The 22,710-nt window shown below is 49.6% G+C and overlaps 1 protein-coding gene across 2 annotated transcripts in view; it reads right to left on the bottom strand.

Moving 5' to 3' along the window:
* Positions 1–11,681: 11,681 nt before the first annotated feature.
* The window catches only part of CAMK2A (calcium/calmodulin-dependent protein kinase II alpha), a 74,624-nt gene continuing 63,595 nt past the window's right edge, over positions 11,682–22,710 (bottom strand). The window contains exons 16-19 of one of the 2 annotated variants that reach the window (XM_006863879.1): positions 21,917–21,992; positions 18,788–18,882; positions 12,157–12,385; positions 11,682–11,924 (exon numbers count right to left, since the gene is read on the bottom strand). In XM_006863879.1, coding sequence (XP_006863941.1) covers positions 11,921–11,924; positions 12,157–12,385; positions 18,788–18,882; positions 21,917–21,992 — 404 coding nt within the window. In that variant the 3' untranslated portion in view covers positions 11,682–11,920. Of the gene's footprint in view, positions 11,925–12,146; positions 12,386–18,787; positions 18,883–21,916; positions 21,993–22,710 lie in introns of those variants that run through there. The other variant, XM_006863880.1, reaches the window with a different exon arrangement.

Genomic DNA, 22,710 nt, shown 5'->3' on the forward strand with positions numbered 1-22,710 from the left:
GACAATGGTGGGCATCTAAGAGACTCAGAGCTGGGCCCCCCTGTGGCTGTTTGACCAATGCTACCCACCATGGGCCCCCATACAGAGGTGGACAAAGGAGGGCAGCCAGCATCCTGGGCCTGTGGCCAGAAGCCTTGGCGACTTTAATCTCCTGGTGTAGAGGGATCCCGCCCTTGAGTACCTCCTTCCCTGAGAGAGGACAGTGAGGGTGGGTTGGCTGGCCAGGCCTCTCCCAGGAGGCCTTCTCCAAGGGGGCAGGGCACCCTGTGGTGGTGGTGTTAATTGGGTCCTGCCCCCTCCTGGTGTCTCCCCCACCCATCCGTGTTCTGTGGGTTCATTGTTAATAAACACCAAATGAGGTTGTCCTCCTTGCCCTGTGTCCTTGGAGCCTTACTTCTAGGACCACGGGGTGGGCAGCACAGGACAGTCCCACTCCCACTGGACAAATGAGGAAAGGGAGACCAACTTTCTCCTTTCCCAACTTTGCCCGAGTTTGTGTTTGCTCTGCTGTTTTTCTGGCAGTGGTGGGTGGGATCCTGAGGAAGGAGGACAAATTCTAGGTCTTAGAAACTGCCTGGTATGGCACTGTAGGATAAGCATTGGACTGCTAACCACATGGTCAGTGGTTCAAACCCACCAAGCAATATAAGATTGCTATGAGTCAGAACCGAGTCTACGACACTTCACAATAACAACTACCGAGACTGCTTTCCAAAAACCCACGTCTCTTGCCATGACGTGGATTTGGACTCATGGCAACCTCAAATGTTAGAGAGTAGAGCGCTCCATAGGGTTTTCTTGGAAGCAGATCACGAGGTCTCTCCTCTTGATACCATTGAGTGGGTTCAGACTGTCAGCCTTTAGATTAGTTGGTTGGTTGTTGGTTGCTATATGCTGTGGAGTCGGTTCTGACTCATAGCGACCCTGTACAGGATTTCCTAGGCTGTAAATCTTTATGGGAGCAGAAAGCCTCATCTTTCTCCCATGGAACAGCTGGTAGTTTCGAACTGCTGACCTTGTGATTCGCAGCCCCCATTTGTACCACCATACACATACAAGAGGGCTTCAAAATGTTCTCAGGAAAATGCCATTATCTTTGCATTCTATTTTTCCATGAATGTTCCCAAGCCCCCTTGTATGCCTATTTCCCCTGTTCTAGGCAGCTTTCTCTCCTCTCCAGCTCCACTCTTCACCCCTAGGTGAAGGCCACATTGGAAGACCTGGGTTCTGAGGAGGCAAGTGTTTCCCAAGGAGGAAGAGATGCAGGTTCCTTCCAACCCCTCTCAGCAGGACCCTGCCACATAAAAGAACCCCAGGGTCTTTTAAATGCAAAGCCCAGGTATTTGCTAAGGCTTTGATTGGGGGTGGAGCAGAAGGGCCCTGCATATTTCGGATATTAATAAATTTCCCCTAACAAAGGGGCAGGCTGTCCCTCCCACCTCTCTGTGTTTGGGGCTCTGGGTGGGGGAAAAGAGTTGAATTTGCTAATTTGCAGAGGTTTTAAGAATGGCCTTCACTATTCAGGTTGCTTCTTCTCACACCCTCGGCAGGGCTCCTAAGGGCACTTAGTGCCCCTGGCAGGGTTGGAGGCTGTCTGCCTGCTATCCCTGCTCTTTCCCTGGCAGGATCGGGTCCTGAGTGTATGCCTCACCCAGTCTCTCTGCTGCAGCCAGGTGTCCCAGGATTGGAGAATGGAAGAGAATGGATCTATCCAGGCTTCTTTCCCCAGATTCCAGACCGTGAGTGGAGGGTTCTATGGGGAAGTCCTGGTATAGCGCTGTAGGGTAAGCCCTGGACCTCAAGCTAGGTTTGAACTGCAAGGTTGGCAGTTCAAACTCACCAGCTGCTCCTCGGAAACCCTATATAGACAGGGTCACTAGGAGTTGGAATCTACTCACAGCACTTAGCAACAACAACATGGGCTAGTCCTGGTGAGGTACTATAGGGTAAGTACTAGACTGCTAGGTCGGCGGTTCAAATCCACCAGCCTCTCCTTGGAAACTCTATACAGGGTCACTATGAGTCAGAACTGACTCAGTGGCACTTATCAACAACAACAAGGAGTCTATGGGCAAGTCCTGGTGTGGTGCTGTAGAGTAAACAACTGCAAGGTTGGCGGTTCAAACTCACCAGTTGCTCCTCAGAAACCCTATACAGGGTTGCTATAAATCTGAACTAACTTGATAGCACATAACACCACCACCAACAGGAGTCTATGACAGTCTTGGTGTGGCCCTGCAGGATAAGCACTGGGCTGGTAACTGCAAGGTCAGAAACACTGTCTATATAGGATCACTAGTAGTCAGAACTAACTTGATGGCACATAACAACAAAAAAGAGTATGAAATGAACGCCGGTGGCACAGTGGTCTAAGTGTTGTTGGGCTGCTGACCGCAAAGTTGGCGGTTTAAATTCACCAGCTGATCTGCAGGAGAAAGATGAGGCTGTCTGCTTTCCTAAAGATTTAAGGAGTAGTTAGTCTTCTGTCCAATAGGGTTACCCTGAGTCTGAATGGAGGCAATTTAGGTTCTCATCGCCAGTCAGCATCTCCCTTTGCCTCATCTCACCTGCCTTGCCTCCTCTGCTTCCTCGCCTCCTCCCCTGCCACTGGGCCTGCGGTTCCTGGACTGCGGTTCCTCTCCCTGGCCCTTCTCCCAGTCTGTCCTGCTTTTCCCACTTCTGCTGCTCCCAGACAGCCCTTCCTGTGACCCCACCCTCTTGTCCCATTGCTGCCTTAGCCATCTCCCAGCTGCTACCATTCCTCCCACTGATTTTGGGTCTCCTTGGCGGTCTGGAGCTGATTGGGTGCCAGAAACCTCAGCAGGGAATACATAGCAATCAGCATCTCACAGAAAAAAACATCAGCCTTGTCTAGAGTAGGGAGCATCCTTGTGGATGTGAATGGAGGAATAAGTGTTGGAGAGATGAGAGGGAGTGCTGGGGACTGTGGCAAACCAGAGGAGAAAGCATGCCTCCCTTAAGGGAGAGGCTACCCACTGGCTTTTTAAGAGCAGAGGGAAGCATGATCTTTATGAGAAAAGAAAGCATGGCTGAAATAGCACCTCCCATGGGCCTCTTCTGTGTTGGCCTGCTGCTCTGCAGAGTTGGGGTGAACTTGTGGCAGGGAGGGCTTACCCAGGGTCCCTTGAGAAGAATGTGCTAGAGCTGAGGCCAGCCCCAGGGCTCCTGACCCCACTCAGTCCTCAGCTCCCTTGCACAGCTGGTCTCTGTGCCCTCTCAGGTGTGGTGGAGGATCCTCAGGGCATCCACCCCAGCTCCGGGGCACTAGGAAGCATTGAGAGAGGGCATTAGGTCATCTGCTGTGCAGCCCACAGTTCTGTGGCTCTGCTCGCAGACTTTGTGTGAGGGTCAGCCATCTTCTTAAGTTCAAACGAGGGTTGGCAAGACAACACTAGCTACCCAGGAGTTACCTTGGTGTTGGGGTCCTTAATAAGCTCCACTCCCACTCAGTTCATCTCTCAATCTACCCTGAGCAGACCCAGGGTGGGTTTCCCACCCTGATCCAGTGTCTTCCCCACCCACTTGTTGGAAACCTCTCCATCTTTTTAAACCAGGGGCTTCCACTTGATTGTAACTCATGACAACCCCATGCGTGTCAGAATAGAACTGTGCTCCAGAGGGTTGTCAGTGGTTGAGTTTTCAGGAGTAGGTCATAGACCTTTCTTCTAAAGCACCTCTAGGTGGACTCGAACCTCCAACCTTCCAAGTAGCAGCTGAGTTTATTAACTGTTTATACCATCCAGAGACTCCATCCATCCTATGAGGTCCCTCTGAAATACTCCTTTCCCTATAAACTTTGTGAATTCTCTGGCTAGATGTCTGACTCAGCCCTATGCTTGGTGTGTGAATGCTGATGGCCCAGCCCTGGATTTGTAGGACACTCACGTTCTTCTGAGACCATGGTTGAGACTCATAATGTGCTCTGTGGACCACAGAGCCCTTTCTGGCTACTCAGACTACTCCTTCACCCAGACCTGGGTTTAGTCCCAGCTCTGCCCCTTCCTGGCTGTGTGACCTTGAGGAAGTGCTGTGCTTTAGTTGCTTAACCTGCAAACTGAGGAAAAGGACTTCTTCCACAGCAGAGCACTTGTGTTTGAACTACAAAACATTCGTGGAAAATTCCATGGTCTTTTAATCCCATTTTCCTATGAACTTTTTTAAACTCCCTCAAACATTTGCTGATCCACCTCCCATGGGCACCCCGCTTCACCACCCTCACCCCCCCACCAACCGCACAGCGCCAGCCCACAGCTCCAAACAAGAAAACATCAAACTGGTTGGCTCTGGGGATGACCAATGAAGAGTTAAGCCTGTCCCCAGCCCCTCTGAATTCCACGTGACCCTTGGCTGCTGCATCTCCGGGTCTGCGGTGGACGCTCTTCTCCAGATTCATTTTTTTGTTGGTGGCTCATGGAAAGTTTGACTTTTCAAGCTCCACACCACTCCCTCTGGGCCTGAGGCCTTGTTGATGTTGGTCCAGGTCTGGAAGGGCGTTGCCTGCCCTCGGTCCTTAGTCAACCTTTGCCCTCCTGTCCAGTCTCCTTCTCCCGCAGGACAGAATGGTGTCCTCTGGCCACACAGAGGCCTCCTTCCAGCACCTTTCATGCGGGAGAAAGAAGGTCTTTCCCATTCATGTCCGTGGTACCTGTGAGTTGCAGCCCCTAGAAAATTAGAGCAGTAAGAACCAAGCTAGAATCGGACATCCACTGGCCTGACCACAGGTTGTGACTTACACGCAGCCTTCCCTTTCTGGGTTTCAGCTCCTGCAGATGAAAATGGGGAGAATCGTTTAAATGAGAATGTGGATGCTCAATGCAAACTTAAAAAAAATTATCCAAATGCTTAGCACAACCTGTGACATGAAGTCCACTATGAGGGGTGGCTACCATTGACCAGCTGACCTTTGTACAGGTGGGAAAAGTGAGGCCCAGCTCCCACCTCCAGCCAGCCCAGGACTGAGATGACAACAGTCAGGGGTTTGGTGTGCTACTGGCAAAGACTGAGGCCCAAGTTTCGCCCGCGCTCTCTAGCTCACGACAAGGCATCTAGGAGACCAGGTCCCAATGTCCCCATCTGTAAGAAAAGTGGGTTGCCTCAGGGGAGAATGGTGAATGAAGGGGAGCTCTCTGCCCACACCCTAGGTGGGTGCTGGGGAGAGCTACAGAGTGGAGTCGTGACCCCTTCGTCCTTCTTCTGAGATGAACTTGGGGATGGCCTTCACCTGGTGGGAAGGAAGTTTTCACTCCTCCCACTGGACAGGGTTAATGATCAGGAGATCAGATGGTTTCTACAGTGGGCTTGGGTTCCCTAGCAAACCAGGAAAGCAAGAAACAAACAAAAATACAGTTGTCACACTCCTTCATGTGGAGACCCCATGTATGTCAAAGTGGAACTGTGCTCCATAACTTTTTCAATGGATGATTTTTTTTCTCAAAGAAATCATCAGGACTTTCTTGTGACTTCTGTTACCACTTCTGGGTGACAGCAAAACATGTTACCCATGTGTGCCACCCAGGGACTCCTTGCCAAACCAGAAGGTGTCAGGAAATGAGGGGTGGGAGAAGGTACAGCAATAAAACATAATGCCTTTGACTTTGTTGACCCGGGGTCAGGGTCTCAGAAAACTCCCAGGATGGAGGGGTAACAGGGCTTAGAGGCAGGGGAAGGGCTGATAGTCAATATTGGTTTAGCTGAGTCAGGAGAGGAGGATGGGGAAGTGGAAGGCTGGGGTGGGGCTTGGCCAAACTGAATTTTCAGACTCCCGTTCTGACTGTGGGAACTTGGGCAGGAGGATCAATGTAGGATTCCTAAACCTGAGTGTTTATTAAAACCACTGCCAGCCCTCCTATATCCCACTCTTCGAGGGTGGAACCAGAAATATCTACATTTTTAACAAATTTCACAGTGAATCTTCAACAATTAGCCCAGCTCTTGATTTTGGGGTCCTATAGGTTCAATTCCATTGTTATAATCACAAAGAAAACTGAAGCTCACAGAGAGGAAGATGACTTATCCAGAGTCACATTGGAAGAGAATTGTGATGATCCCCCTTTTTTTGAGATGGACTTGGAGATTAGACAGCCTTGAGTTGACCCCAGGAGGGGTGGGGTGGCAGGCTGCCCTGAGGAAGTGGCTGTGGGATTTGGCTGGCCCAGATGGAGAAGGGAGGGTGGGGCTCTTCCCAGGAATAACGGCAAGGTGAGGGGGCCATTCCCACAGCGCTGGACCTACCTCACCCAGTCCTGTGCAAATACTCCCAGCACCAGCTGGAATGTTTCCTAAGAGATTTACTACAGCCCAGGCCTGGGAAGGGCACTTCCATTGCTGGGGAAAGACCCATGACAGATAGGGCACACCTGAGCCCTGCCTGGAAAGGTACCCCCCTCTTTACCCTCTTTTCTCTCCCTATTCCTACCTGACCCACTGCTCCAGGGCCCTTGGCCTTCATTCTTACCCTGCCTGTAGCCCCCATCTCAAACTGTTGAGCATCTCCACAAACCCTCTCAGAGCCCCCAGTCACTAGTTCTTTCTCCTCCTCTGCTTTATCTCCAGGTTTAGCCCCCTTCACAGCCTGCCTTAGGAATGTCAGCAGGAATTCCTGGGGGGCAGGACATAGGTCTAGCTCATCACAAACAGGTCCATGTCCAGGGAAGCAAACTTGTGGTGTGTGGCTCATTCAATCCTTGGGCCATCCACCCTCTGCACTGGGTCTCAGTATTTGCACAATTAAGATTGAAGGCACTTAACAACAACAGTGGTTCTATACATTCAGCACTGGACTTCAAACCACAGGGTCCATGGTTCAAGCCTGCTACTGGCTCCATGGGAGAAAGATGAGGCTTTCTGCTCCCATGAAGATTTAAAGCCTCGGAAACCCTATATGGGGTCACTATGAATTGGAACTGACTCAACAGCACTTAACAGCAGGTACACACTGTAGAGGGCTGTCATGAGGTTTTGGGGGGTGGGCATGGCCAACACTTAGTCTCACCCAGTGTCATCCACTCTCACTGTGGAGAAAGGTACTGATGCTCCTCCCCACATGGCACCCAGTCTTCCTTCAGACAATTGCTAAGGGTCTACTCGTGCAAGAACATAGACCTGCTGTGTGCATCCTGGGCACCAAAAGATGCTGTCATGCCCTCAAGGAGACCATCACTTTGCAGATGCTTGTTGTCCAGTTGATTCCAATTCATAGTCACCTCAGGTGACAGAGAACTGCCCCATAGGGTTTCCTAAGCTGTGATCTTTACAGAAGCAGACCTCCACATCGTTCTCCCATACAGCTGTTGGGTGGGTTTCAACCCAGGTGACTTCAAATCACAGCACTAGGGTGAGGTGAGTAGAAATATTAATGGAAGCCCAAAGGGCAACCCAACCCTGGCTGAGGAAGAAGACTGGATTGCTTCCCAGAGAAGGAGATACAGAGGTTGTGTTCTGAAGACGAGACTGTGGGTATAAATAACTAAGAGACAAGGAAGTTGCTGAGAAAGAACAGAAGGTGGAAAGAAGGGATTTCTTAAAGAATCGCAGTCAGTAATTGCTAGCTGCCCAGAATCAGGGAAACGCAGTCAGCATCTTTCCAGTAAAGGAGGACCAGGTGGCACTGGGAAGGAATTGAATCCTGCCCTGAGAGTTAGAAGGCTGGAGTCTAGTCCAGGCTCTCAGTCTTGCAAGAAGTGGCTTTGCCTTTATGTTTCAGTGCCTTCCTCTTTCCTGTTGATCGGAATAACTGGGACAAATGTGGAAGTACTTTATGAACTTACAAATTTAGGGTCATGTGCCTGGTGTGGCGCTCGCTGTAGGATCAGCACTGGACTGCGAACCACAAGGTTGGCAGTTCAAACCCACCAGCTGCTCCTTGGAAACCCTATACATTGTCACTGAGTTGGAGTCTATTCAACAGCACTTAACAACAACAAACCTATGTAATGGCAAGTGTTTTAAGTGAAATTGAAACTTCAGAGTTGAAGCCACTCAGGGGTCAAGGACCTCCTGTAACCTGTTCATGTGCTGCCACCTGCTGGCCAATATCTGCAATGGCTGACCAAACTCTCAAGCCTTCTCTGACTCCCAAGGATGCCATCCTAGAAACCACTCACTGAGGCTAGAAGGAGGTTTGGCACTAACCTTTGCGGGAATCCAAGACAAGTGTGCAAACGGGAGTCCCCCGGGCCTCCTTGTCTTCCCAGCCTTGGCCTTGTTCTCACTGGATAGGTGCTTACGTGTGTAGCCACATTCCTATCTGCAGTGAGGAAGGACCCAGAATGTGGCAGGTACCAGGCCTAGGCAAGGAGCTAGAGCCCTGGGCATGCATAGCATAGTCAGTGGCGGTGTGTGCTCCATGACCCTGCTGGTCCTGTGGATGCAGGGCCATCTGATTTTAGCATCGAAAGTCCTTTAGTCTCAGTACTATGAGAAGACAAGGTGGCAGGCTTCTGCTGAGACAACCCCATCATTGTACAAAAGAACCTGAGGCCATGAGGAGAAGGGCTTTACTCCAAGACCCCTGAGGGAGACTTCTGTTGTTGAATGAACCTGTATTCATTCCCTTCCGCCCCCCACCCCAAGGTGTCCCACAGGAAGTTGACCATCCCTGTTAAGGGGGGGGTGGGGGGGGAAGGGCAGTATGTGGTCCCAGTAAAATTCCATAGTGATTGGCTTCAGCCTTGAGCATGTGACCTAAGTTGATCTAATCAAAAGGGGGACCAGGTCTTCTAGTATTTTGTAGCATGGGTCAGGAGGGGATCTAGAACAGAAAAAATACTCCAAAGCCTCCCTCCCAGTGCCCATACTTGACCCAGACAGAGAGACGTCATGTGCACAGAAGTTTGTAGCTATTTATTGCACTGAAAACACCAAGAATAAAACAGACGCCCTGTCTCCCCCACCCAGCCCCCAATAGCAGAAAGTTTGAGCAATGGTCATTCAAGTTCACAGCCACATATTAAAAAAAACAAAAAAACAAAAAAAACTGAAACAAACCCCCAAATAAACAGTAACCAAAAAACCAGCACAGGAGTCTCCCTTCAAGGGGAGACAGGAGGCCATGGGTCAGGAGGTGCTGCCCAGTAGACCCAGACCCAGGGGAATACTTTCAGGCACATACATTTGCATGCCCCAGCCTAGGTTTTTGCTTGGATTTGAATTTTTTTTTTTTGCATCTAAAGGTGTTTTGGAGGAACACAGATTTTTGTCTGGTTTGGATGGGCTCTGGGAAGTTTTATCTGCCAGTGCCGCTTATCTGCTTTCTCCAGAAAATGCCCAGTGCCCTGTGATCCACACCATGTGGCTGCCTACCCCCAGGAGTGGCCTTCACAGTGGGGCCATCTCAGCCTGGGGTGAGTGAGGCCTGCTTTCTCCTCTCTGGCACTTAGAGAAAACAGAGAGGACCACAATGGACAGGAGGTGTGTCCCCCAATGAAAGATAGGACCTTAGGGTCCTCCAGCTCAATTTTCTCTGGCAGGGAAAGCAAGACCCAGGTAGGGGAAAGGACTTGGCCAAGGTCACACAGTGGGGAGTCAAAGCCTATTAACCCCAAACCACTGTTCTTCCCGCTGTAGCACTGCTGATATGCAGCTGACAGGCACCAAAGAGGGATTACGAGGGACCACAGGTGGAGGAGAGAAAAGGGGACCAGACAGGCCCAGAGTGAAACAAGAGTCCAGGCTGTGGTCAACCCGATAAGCTCTCCAGCAATACTGGGCTTCACACCATTAGACAGTTTGATCCCCCATCAGCCTTGCAATGTAGGCTGGATAAGAACCTTCAACCATTTTAACCAATAGGGAAACTGAGGTTGAAGAAAGAGGACCAGACTTTGCCATAGAAATTGCAGCATCCCCTGGTGGAGGGTCACACCTCACCTTTGGCCTGTGGGGAGCTGGGAGTGCATGGGCAAGGCAGGTGGCTGGGGGCTGGGCACTGGGCCTTACTGGGAGGTCCTGTGGGCCAGGCTCAGGACCAAGTGCCCACCCTGGGGCTTGTGCGGCAGGGTCTCTGTCAAGCATAAAGACCAGTAAGGGTCTAGCTTAGAAGCTAAGGAACTTGGGCAGCCTCCTGACCTGCAGTCCCCACTCAGCCTGGCTGACCTGTCCTCTCACTTCCTTGGCCCAGGTAGCAGGAGTCTGAGAAAGAGCCCAGCAGATAGTATGTGACCAAGTGCAAACTTGGAAAGTTCTCAGTCAGTTATCCCCATCAGTCCTGCTCCAACCAACACCCCCTGGGGACTCCCTGGAGTGTTGGGGGACCAGAACTTCCTCCAAATCCCTGGGGAATGTGGGCTTTCCTCCCCTAAAATCCTCCAGAGGGGACAGTATCTCGTGCTGGCAAAACACGGCCACACAGAGGCCAAAAGCACAGAGAGGCAGCAACGTAATTCCGAGTCGGACAATGAGAATACAACCTCTTTTTTTTTTTTTTTTTTTGTCCAACTTACTGCATATAAAGTCATGCAAAGAAAACAGCACACACAGTAGGTCCTGGTGGATGCTCCAAGGCAATACATATCAGAGTCACTCTCAGTGGAGACGGGGTGAGCCAGGAGGAGAGAGAGAGACTGCTAACCCCAGGCTCAGGGTGAGGCATGGAAAGAAGACATTCCAGCGTCTGCTTTGGCTGTCAGATGCCAACGGGGAGAGAGGCAATGAAGATACAAGCTTCATGGTCCCTCACAGGTGGGCGGAGGACATAGGGGGCAAACAGATGTGGTGGAGGGATGAAATCTTGGGAAGTTTGGTTTGGAAGGGAAACAACGAACAGTCCAGATATTTCCACCCTGGCAACCACCCCCTCTCTCCACGCTGAAGTCTCCAAAGGAACTCCTACGTCAGCTCATCTTGGGACCAAAAAACATCAGAGAACACCAAAAACTCAACCCTTGGGGCTGAGTCCAACTCGGCCCCACATATCCACTGGTGATGAAAGTCCACCTTAGAGATGACCAAAAAAATTTTAAATAAAAAAAAAGGAGATATACAACAGAAAAGAAATACCCTTCACCCCTCGTCCCACCCACCCCCATTCCCAGCCAAACCCAGCCCAACCCTCCTCGCAATAATTGGAGAAGTCTAGTTATTACATAAATATCATGAACGCGAAATCCATTTACGAAATACACGGAAGTTTGGCTATAAAAAGGCATGCGGTCCAAGTAGAAGTGATACCTAAACTTTTTTTTTCTTTTTTCTTTTTTGCCTCAGAGAAACAATCAGTATCCCTCTTTCAGATTCAACCATGCTGGAATTCTCCTCAGAAAAGGAAGGATGGCTGGGTGGGTTATGTGTTGTAGGTAAACATTACCTGAAGGCAGGAGGGGGTCTGGGGACAACCTGAGAGGATCTGCTCCCCACACTAAGGGGAGAGCCAGGAAAAAAAAAAACTAACTCCCGGGTCAGGGTCAGTAGAAGGTGAGAGGAGCTAGTGACCAAGTTTGAGGAGGCACGAGGCTCCTGACATCTGGCACTCTTCCACCCACTTCCAAGGGGAGGTTGTCTCAAGGGTGTAGGAGATCCAGGAGGGAGAGGGAGGGGCAGATCTATATTCCACAGGACTCCATCCCTCCTTCTCCCAACCCCTGGTAGGGTGGTCTTGGGAGCCAGTCCCCTGGCACCCGGGCCCGGAGAAGACACCAGCCAAAGTGGTTGGAAGAGAGCAAACAAGGAGAGAGGTAGGGCAGATGGAGGTGGAGGGGGATGTGGCCATTTGTTTTGAAGTTGCCATGGCTTTTATGAACAGGCAGGTTTTCTTGGTGCAGGTACAGAGTGATGGTGATGGTGGTGGGGTGACGTGGTGAGGGGAATTCCAGCAAAATCCAAGTGGGAGAACCAGCAGCCACATTCCACACGTCAAGAGTGGGTCTCCGTGACACAGCAACACAGTGACCCCGGGTCTGGTCCTTCAACTGTAAGACACGGTGGGGATGGTGTTTTTGCTTGGGCAAATCTCCCTCTCATCTATTTCAATGCAGTTCCGTGGATCCTGCCCACCCCCGCCCCTGCCAGCCTGTATCCACCTCCTCCCAGCCTTTTCAAAACTTCCCAGATTTGTCCCTGCTCCAGGCCAATCTCCACCCAGCCCCATGGAATTGCCCTGTGGCCAGGGGTTGGACAGGGCGGAGGGGCAGGGGCCCTTACTGTGGCAGGACAGAGGGTGCCCCAGATCTGTGGAAGTGGACTATCTGCCATTTGCCGTCCCGGCGGTGCCAGATGCGAGTCTCTTCGGATTGGGCCGTGCGAGGGATGCCGCCAGCGTCCAGGTACTGCGTAATGCGGATGTAGGCAATACAAGCTGACTCATCGCCCATCAGGTGAATGTGGGGATTCAGGATTGTGGTGTGCACAGGCTTGCTGTTCCGGGACCACACTGGAGGTGGGGGAGGAGAAGGGGCAAGAGGAAATGCAACTGGGGCCTCCTCATTTTCTTCCCTGCTCCCTACTCCTACTAAGGGCTTCCAAGGGAGGGGTCTCTGTGACAGTTCAAGTGCCTGGCAACCAAGGCAAAACTTCTAGGTGATGGAACCTCCCATTTCAGCTTAAGTACAATGCTTTCCAGACACCCTGAGTTCTTCAAACTTAACGAGTTTCTGTAGAGTCTACTCAAACTCACGCTGGCCCCATGAATGTCAGAGTAAACAGTGTTCCAGATAATTTTTAATGACTGGGATCTTGGAAGGGGATGGCAAAGTCTTTCTTTTGAGTGGTGGGTTCAATTCTCCAACCCTTCTGATTAGCAGTCAAGCACATTAAATCTTTGAACCACCTAGAGACTCTTCTTCCATCTTGTTGTTAAGTGCCATGGAGTCAGTTCTGACCCATTGTTGTAGTTGTTGTTAAGTGCCATCGTGTCGGTTCTGACCCATGGCAACCCTGTACAGGGTTTCCGAGGGTGTAAATCTTTATGGGAGTAGAAAGACTCATCTTTCTCCCGCGGAGTGGCTGGTAGTTTCAAACCGCTGACCTTAAGGTTCGCAGCCCGATTCGTAACCACTACGCTACCAGAGCTCCTTTAGTGACCCTGTATAGGGTTTCTGGGAGTCCTGCTGTGGCGCTGTGAGTTAATGTGCTGGATTGCAAAGTCGGTTTGAACTGCAAGGTTAGTGGTTCAAGGTTACCAGTTGCTCCTATGAAACCCTATACAGGGTCACTATGGGTCAGAACTGACTCGATGGTACTTAACAACAACAATAGGATTTCTGAGGTTCAAATTGACCTTGTGGTCCAGTGCTTATCCTACAGTGCCATTTTAAAATCATAGTCCTGGTGTGGCACTATAGGATACGCACTAGACTGCTAACCACAGGTTGGTGGTTCAAACCCACTGATAGCACTTAACAATAACAGTATTTACCAACAGAAGTATTGGACCAAGATAACTTAAGAATTAGATGAGCTTAGTCTCAAGCCCAAATCTCTAGCAGCCAGGCATGTAAATAAACAAGAGTGGTAAACTGGGGCTAAGAAGCTAAATAACAATTGATCTTTTGCCTCTGAATGAGGGAGGCAATAGGGAGTGGTGAGGACTGTGGTGAACAGAATATCATGTCCCTTCTAAAGAGGTGTCCTGTGTACAGCTTCCCAGTGGCTGCTGTGTGAGTAAACGAGACCAATAGTGCCAGAACTTCTGATTTTCAAGAAAATCTGGAAATCTGGATTTTTATGTGAAACTCCCTCATTTTAATTATGGGCATCTAATTAGAATTAGAATTTAGAAGGAGCTCCGGTAGCGTAATGGTTACGAATTGGGCTGAGAACCTTAAGGTCAGCAGTTCGAAACTACAAGCTGCTTTGTGGAAGAAAGATGAGGCTTTCTACTCCCATCAAGATTTACAGCCTTGGAAACCTTGTACAGGGTCATTATGGGTCAGAATTGAGTCAATGGCACTTAACAACAATTAGAATTTAAGGAGTCTTGATTGTACAATGGTTTAGCACTTGACTGTTAACTGAAATTAATGGGCGGCTTGAACCTACCAGCAGCTTTGTGAGAGAAAGATGTGGCAGTCTGCTTCTGTAAAGATTTTACAACTTGGAAACCCTATGGGACAGTTCCACTCCGTTCTGTAAGATCACCAGGAGTCGGAACTGACACAATGCTAATCGGTATATATGGGTAATTTAATTTGAAAGCATCATGAAGGCCGCACGAAGCATTAGCTACAGTCCAGATATTGTTTGCAGGCCTCCATTTGCCATTTCTTTTCCTTTTTCTTTTTAATGTTTTATTGTGAATTATGTGATAGTTTACATGGGAGAACATTAGCTTTACATTCATCCTGTTGTATACTGTTTCATTGCTATGGTTACAATCCCCTCTATGCATCATCAGCCAACAAAGGGTATACCCTGAAAGCCTGCCCCTTGGTCGTCAGCACACAGCCCCTCTCCCTCTCTGGGTCTAGAGTCCCCAACTGCTCCATCTCTCCATGTCATCATCTCTGCCTCCATCTCTGGCATCACTGCTTCTCTGGGTAGGGCCACACTTCACTCTTCTCCCTTGATGGTCCCAGGGACCTCCGTTCCTGGACTGCAAAGTCAACCACTCCCCTCCTTTTGCTACAAAATGTCTACATTTACATTTCCAACCCTCACAGTCAGTCCTGATAGCAATTATTCACTATTGTGCCACATGAGTGCTATCCCCATCTCCTTTCATCAGCCCTGCCCAGACAGATTGGATACTCCTCAGTGGAGATTCTACTTTCCTCCGTGCCCTCTGTATCTAGGCTCCCTCTTGAAAGCTTGTAAGCCAGTCACTTCTTGCCTTTGTAGCGCCCCCCCCCCCCCATTTTGGGTACCCAGTGTCCTAGTTGCCCATCCCTGTCTACTCTGTGTATGGAGGGGGTGGGAATGATCCTTGCTGCAAAGATTTGTTCCCTCTTTTGAGCTACTGCATCCATAGGTGTAGGTCAAGTTCATCAAATTGTATCAGATTACTATTTTGTTTCTCTTCTTTCTTCTTCTAGGTGAGCTCTGATCATCTAGCCATTGAAGCCAGGTCAAGTGGGTATTATCTGCAAGTGTGGGTGTTCTTGTGTATATGCCCTTTCTCCTTATCAGCTTGATGCTTCACTGTCCACTCTAGTCCTCTGTGGCTATGTCACTGACTCTGGGCCCAAGAGTTCCCAGGTCTTGCCACACTGCTGGCCAACCAGGTCTCCACCAGGGGTTCACAGGAATCTATTGAATGTGGAAGGACTTAGCTCGCGGCTTCATTGCTGTTTTCCCCTCACTTCCCCTTATTGGTGATGAACATGGTCACCAATCTGAGAGTGTATTCCCATTGAGTCTTAGTCGTGGAAGGCGGTTTACCCTGAGGGGACTTGACCACTTGCTTTGATGTCTCCTGGGCCAGCAACTTGCTTGTTCTTATAGTAATCAGTGGGACTGCCGTTAATGTTTTGTATTTTTCCTGTCCGTCTTTCTTTCAAGAAGTATCTTCTGTTTTTCTAGCCGCTCCAGGCTGGTCTGCTTGTCTTTTCAAGTGGAAATTTAAACCTCAGAAGAGTCAGGATTCCACCTATGGCCTTATGTAATGCAGAGGCTCCACAGGAAGCCTCCTTCACTGGGCACATTGTAGCCCCGTTTTAGGTACATTTGCCATTTCTTTTGTAGACATGTTTTTGTTGTGTGCAATAGAGTCAGTTCTGACTCCAGCAACTCTGTGTAGGATTTCTGAGGACTGACTGGTGGGTTTGAATCACTGACCTTGTGTTAGCAGTCTGGTGTTTATCCTACTGGGCCACACTCACAATCACTGACTCTTAGACATGTACGATAACATACACAGAATTCTGGACTCTCAGATACACAGGATATAAAGCTTTTGCGTCATAGACTTGAGAATGACCTCAGAGGTCAGAGGTCACACAGTGGCCCTCCTATAAAATCCAGGAAGGCTTTTGTAAGCATTCTCAATAGCAACTAGGGCTGGAGGCACTCAAGACCATCTACCTCAATGTATCCATTTAGCAGATACGGGAAATGAGGTCCAGAGAAGTAATCTGACTTGTTCCAGATCATACACAACATCTGTGCCCTAGTCAGGCCCATTCCTGAAAGAAAGGCAGTTAGTTGAACCTGAAAGAAATCTGTCTTGAAATAGAACCAAATGATACGAACCTAGAACAATCCCAGGAGGAACAATCTCAGTTTAGCCTTGTTGAGGGGACTGAGTCTTGCTGCTATCACTGAGGCTGGAGGGGGAGGGGCATTTGTAAAGAAATGGTCACCTAATGGGCTGCCTCTTACACACTTCTGATAGGGCTCCCCTCATGGATGAGGTGGCGGAAATGGCCAGGTCTTCAAGCAGCAAAAATGATGAAGCTGCAACTCTGAGGAGAAGGCAGTTATTTGGTGCCTTGTTCTTGTGGGTCCTGCCTTTGGTGTGACCAGATGTTGGAGTGCAGAGTTCAGGGACGGGTGCTAAGATGAGTCCATTGCATGGAGCAAGGACTAGGGCCTGCAAGTTTATTCCTTTCTGTTCCCCTGGTCTCTGCCCGGTGAGGACCAGTGAGTTCATACAGGGGAACTGGCGCCCCTAGAGGACAGACCAGCATAATGGTAGTCTCAGTGTTCAGCAAGAGAGCTTCCTATAGGGACTGTTGAGGTACAGCCACCTCTCCTCCCTTGAGAATTCAATCCCTATTTTGAAGTTTGCAGAATCAGAGTTTCATTTGCTAAAACAAGGTGCAGCTTCCTTCTTCACTGGTCTTTGGGCATGCAATCCAGCCTTTGTCTGCTATACTATTCAGTCAGAGAGCAAGCAGACCAAGGAGGAGGGCCAGTCCCAGCTGGGGGCTACTAGTGTGCAGATGATAGGGCCTTAGTGGGGAAGGGAAGGGACACTGGAGTGAGTAAGGTCCAGGTTCTGCTACATGCTTCTCAGGTGACTTTGTTGTTGTTGTTAAGTACCGTGGAGTCGTGGAGTTGGTTCTGACTCATAGTGACCCTGCACAGGGTTTCCAAGGCTACAAATCTTTACAGGAGCAGAAAGCCTCATCTTTCTCCCGCAGAACAGCTGGTAGTAGTTTCGAACTACTGACCTTGAGGTTGGCAGCCCAACTCGTAAGCACTATGCTACCAGAGCTCTCTTTTCCTCTCTCAGAGCCTCAGGTTCCCCTTTCATCCGATGAAGAGTAAGACTAGCTCAACTCCCTCTACCTTTAAGTCTGCCTTGATTTTTTTTTTTTTTTTCCATATGTACAAGTGCCACTTGGACTAAATTCATTTAAATATTTCCTTAAACAGATGCACTTTATTAATTTATATCCAGTTCTGGTAGAGTAGTGGGTTATGGGGTGGTCTGCAAAGTCAGCAGTTCAAACCCACCAGCCACTCTGAGTAAGAAAAATGAGGCTACAGGGCGGCTATGAGTCAGAACAAAATCAATGGCACACAACAACAATTTTAATGAAAACTTTTTAGAATCAAAGAATACATATTCTAATAAGAAATCCAGGGAAAGCGAAATAGTTACATAATTCTGGCTCTGTGCTCTTGCCTTCAAGGGATCTGAGCCCAAGTCTTGACTTCTTGGATACAGAGATTGGGAAGTTTCAGAGAGTTGTTAAAGTCTTCTAATTGAACCTTTGCCCTTGACCTAGCCAGAAGTAGTGAGAGAGAGTCAAAAAGTGGACAGTGTTCTCACTGTGAATGAATGCCGTTGTGCACGGCGCCTGTGTACGTCCTGAACAGTGTCAGATTACACAACAAGCAAGGTTAACACCGGCTTCCTTGTGCTTACAAACGAGCCTGTGGTGAACAATTTCACATTTTTTTCACCACATCAAAGATTCTGCTTCTAGATATGACTGGAATCTGTCTCTCCAGGATATGTTCCTACAGAATCAAAGTGTCTTTTAAAATTTCCAGTCCCTGGCAACGATGGGGTACCCAGTAAGCAAGGCAAATATGGGCTTACTTGTGCTTACATACTAACACGTAATGAACACATTTTCCACCACATCTTTGATGTAAAACCCATGTGGAATGATTTAATACAAATTAGCAAGTAAGAACAAGCAGGCCCTTGCTTACCTTGCTTATTAGGTAATCTGCCCTTGACCCCAAATCATCTTGTCTCAGTGGTGCATGTCCGTCACTTTGGGGGACTCTGGCTATTCCACCAGGACCTTCTTCCCGTCCTGAGCTTTATGATTTTAACCTGCATCCCCCAGCCAAGGGGAGCCACAGACAAAGGCAGACAGTGCCCTAAGGCAGGCCCAGCATCAGCCCCTGGGACCCTTCTCGCAGAAGAGAGGCCTGGGAAGGACAGACATGCAGGACAGACCTAGACAAACAGGCAGGGCACAGCAGTGTGAGCCCAGGGGCCTCTCCCCTTCTCGAGCCTCCTGCCTCCCAGTTAGCCTGTGACCAGCTGGGCAGCTGGAATGGCCCCAGGTGTCAAGAATGACATGCTGGGTGTGTGACTCTGGTGGGAAAGCTCTTTCATCTACAAAACTAGAATTAAGCCCAATCTCAGGCCCCTCACAGGGTGGTGGGCAAGAGAAGGCTGGCCACACTTATCTCGGGTCTCTGGGGCACCCTCTGGCCCATCCTCAGCCACAGGAAGGGCATCTGGTAGCTTAATGGGCCAGAGTTGGGGGTGGCGCCATGAGGGTACCCACCCTTGTCCACACTGGGTCTTCTGCTCTGAGGACCCCTATGCTGCCCCGGGGGTCCTGCCCATCACCTTGCTGTGCCATCCAGAGGGACAGGAACAAATGAGAGCAGACAACAGGCACTCCAAAGAGAAGGGATTGCTCACGGTTTTCAAAATAGAATCGATGGAAGTCCAGGCCCTCGACCAGGTTTCCCAGAGCCTCAGGTTCGAAGGCAGTCATTCCGGGGTCACACATCTTCCTGGGGGAAGGCAGGCAGAGAAAGAGGATCTGAGGTCACTTTTCAGGGCACCCTCTGACCCCAGGGGCCTGGAGGGAAGGAGAGTGGGCTATGGAATGGAATCCATTGGAGCTACCTCACAGGATCAGTTAGGGCCTACAAACTGAAAAGTGTGGGGCATCACTGACTGGTGGGTGCCATTTTGAGCTAAAAAGCCTGGTGCAAGTCTTGGCTCTGCCACTAACTGGTTGGGAGATCTCAGGGAAGTGGTGTGGCATCTCTATATAACGGCACCATGAGTGATTGTACAAAGTTGTGCAATGCTGAGGGGCCTAGTGGGGATGAAGTTAGCTGTTCTCTCCTCTCCAACTTGCACCCTTGGCCTAGGCTGCCATATACAGGGAGAATTTCTTCCTAATTTGTCTACCTAGAGGGGGCACCTCTTCCCTCACATATAAGTGACTTTTTCTCATCAAGCCAGGTAGATGCCCAGAGGGGGTGCCTCATTAGTAGCAACAGCGTTGTGAGCCTTACTTTCTTCTTATATAAGAGGAAAGCGTTGATAGAGACAGAACCGAGGAAGCACTTAGTAATGGGGGTACTGGACTTCCAGCCCATTGGGTCCTACTAAGCCTCGGTCTGCAGGGAGATAGACCAGCCAGGAATGGGAAAGAGCAAAACAGGGTCTTCTGTGGTGGCACTCCAGATGTGCTGAACCAAAAGGCTGGTTTAAACTGCAAGATCGGCAGTTCAGATTTACCAGCCGCTGTTCAGAAGCTCTATACTGGGTTGCTGTGTGTCAGAACTGACTCAACGGCACTTAACAACAACAATGGCACAAGACTGGCTCTTGGACATGGCAATAAAGCCAGGAACAGGACAGACCCCAGGATAAACAAGTTCCCACAAGGTCCCAATCCAGGTAGAGCTAAAGATGCTGTGAAGAGGGTGCCAGGCCAGTGCTATCTGTGCTGAGACAAAGAGGCTGAGTCCTCACTTTCTTCTGACTGTCCCTGTGGTCCCAGACAGCTGGTTTCTCTATTCAGGAACTTAAATTCTCCAGATGGATTAAGTTGTTTAGGATGTGAGGGGGTGGTATGTGTGTGAGGGCCTGTGGTCAGACCATATGGGATTCTCAGGGCCCTTCCAACTCCAGAATCTTTCAGGGCTGAGAGTCTGAGGCAGCCTCGGCGATCTGCTTCAAACTTAACCTTGAGCGTCTTGAAGACGGACAGCTCCCATAATACACACATTGGAGAAGTCCCACTCCTGGGAAGGGGACATGGAGACCATCTGCTCCAACTTTATTGTTCACGTGGGGAAAACGAGGGCCACAGAGCCAAAGGGATTTATCTAGGGTTGTTGTTGTTATGTGCTGTGGAGTCGGTTCCGACTCATAGTGACCCCTGTACAGGGTTTCCGAGGCTGTAAATCTTTACGGGAGCAGAAACTCTCATCTTTCTCCTGTGGAACAGCTGGTAGTTTTGAACTGCTAACCTTGCGGTTCACAGCTCAATTCGTAACCACTACACTTCCAGAGCTCCTTTACACAGGGTCAACTCTAGAGACAGTCTGACACTAGAGGTCATGGCAAATAGAATTCAGAGCAGGCAGCAGATTCAGAGGAAGTGACATCACAGAGCTAGCAGGGGCTCCTCAGGACTCCCAGACATGGCACTGGGGGAACTGGAGTCCACAGGGCCACATCTCTCTGTCTTTCTCTCCCTGACTGTGTCCTACAAACACGGGCATGTAGACCTGACACTTTTTACAGTCTCGGCAAGACCCTTTTAACAGCCTGCTTCCCTGCTTGATGCAGCACTCACGAACACATGTGCACACACACCTGTAGTCTTGGTCATGCATGTGTGTGTATAAGTACATGCACATGGATAGACATGCATGTCAGCCTCAGTTTCACTGCTGTACTTGTCAAGGTCTTTGTTCCCCTGGAGAGAGCCAGTGAATTTTTGGGGGTTGGGGGCTCCACGTCCCTGACCCAGGCAGCTGCACAACTTCCTTTCCACAATTAAAATGTGCCTGGCCTGCCAAGCTTTTGGAAGACATGCGTCAGCTCCTGGTACACTGGAAACTAGGAACAGGTTGCCCAAGGAGCAAAGCCCTGACATTATTCCTATTTCACCTGAACCCAACAGGCAAGAGTGGATCCAAGTGCTCACTTCCTGGCCTACTCAGCATTGTTGTTGTTAAGTGCCGTCGAGTCGGTTCTAACCCATAGCGAACTATGGTGTAAATCTTTACGGGAGTAGAAAGCCTCATCTTTCTCCCGCGGAGCGGCTGGTAGTTTCGAACTGCTTACTTTAAGGTTCGCAGCCCAATTCGTAACCACTACGCTACCAGAGCTCCTTAGCAGGAACATTAAAGCCCTGAATACTTGCTCTCCCCAGTCCACACTGAGGGCCTACTTCCTGGCCACACCTGGAAGGGTATGGATGACCACCAGGGGGCGCTCCAGCTCAGACTTGCACACAGCGCCCCTCCAAAGGCAGGTCCAACTGTGTATGGGGTGTAAAGTTTAATTTTAGTCTGTGTGACCTTTGTGCACTCTGTCTTATTACCCAAAAGGTTTAAGGTACCGTTGCTCATCTCGGCTCACTGTAATACACATCCTCTGGATTTGTGCCCACTTCCACAGAGTCCGCCCCTCTCAGAAGCCAGAGGTCTGAGGTGGTCCAGGGTGAGGACCAGGCCTACCCAGTAAGACTGAGGAGGGGTCTACCCTCTTTCTTCCCAACTCATCCTGGGGAGCCTTTGCTGTCCCCACATTCCCTGGGAAAGTAAAGGAGTTTTGTTGGCATTCTTCCTGGGGAGCAAGACATGAAGAGGAAGGCAAACAGAGTATTGTGAGCAGAAAACCTGTTTAGAAAAAAGCATTAAGTCCAAATGCAAAACAGAAATAGGAGTTCACTCTGACCCACAGCACATGCAGGGTGAGTGAGTGAAGGTTTTAGACAAGGATCCCCGAAGTTAGCCACAAGCACTCCTGAACCAGGATCCACAAGGGGGACATGCAGAATGAGCCCAGCCGACTCACGTGTAGGACTCAAAGTCTCCATTGCTTATGGCTTCAATCAGCTGTTCTGTCACTTTTATAATCTCCTGTTTCCGCACTGAAAGGCAGGAGGGGGACACAGAAATAGTAATGATCATAGTGATGGTCATGAAGCACTGGCCACCGTTACCTGAGTCCTTATCTTGAGTCAGACCCTGAGCTGGGACCCGAGGGTCTCATATAGAAGATGCCATTTATCCTCACATCATCCCTGTGGCATAGGTCTCATTATCTCCATTTTACAGAAGGTAAAGCTGAGGTCCAGAAAAATGAAAAAGGGTCAAAGTTCCTTCAAGGTAAAGGTGGCATCCTTTACTTCCAAGAAACGTAAGTGGTGGACATTCTGACTCTTGGTCTGATTTCAACCCAGGTCTTGGCACCAAAATATTTGTCCCTACCACTTTCTTTATAACCTGAATCCAAAGAGGAGTGGCATGTGTCACTGGCAGCCACAGTCAAAGAGTGTCCTAGTGCCACTGAGAGAGAAATCAGGCCGTGGGCTTTCTAGAATTTTCTAGACATAATAAATCCAAGTTGCTGCGTCTTGACTCTATTCTGTCACAAACATAAGCAGCTGTGGCATTTCCAGTTCAGGGCTAGGTTCAGGGCTAGGTCAGGAGATCTGGATTCATGCCTTCTTACTAGATGGGGGACATTCTAAGCCATAGTTTTTCCATCTGTGAAATGCGACCACTTCCACCTTTGCATTCAGCATGAAACACGTAGTAGAAAGAACCCACGAGGCTCCAGTACCAGACAGAACTCATCTAAACTCC

This window comes from Chrysochloris asiatica, unplaced genomic scaffold (genome assembly GCF_000296735.1).
Source record: "Chrysochloris asiatica unplaced genomic scaffold, ChrAsi1.0 scaffold00057, whole genome shotgun sequence".
NCBI classification, from domain to species: Eukaryota; Metazoa; Chordata; class Mammalia; order Afrosoricida; family Chrysochloridae; genus Chrysochloris; species Chrysochloris asiatica.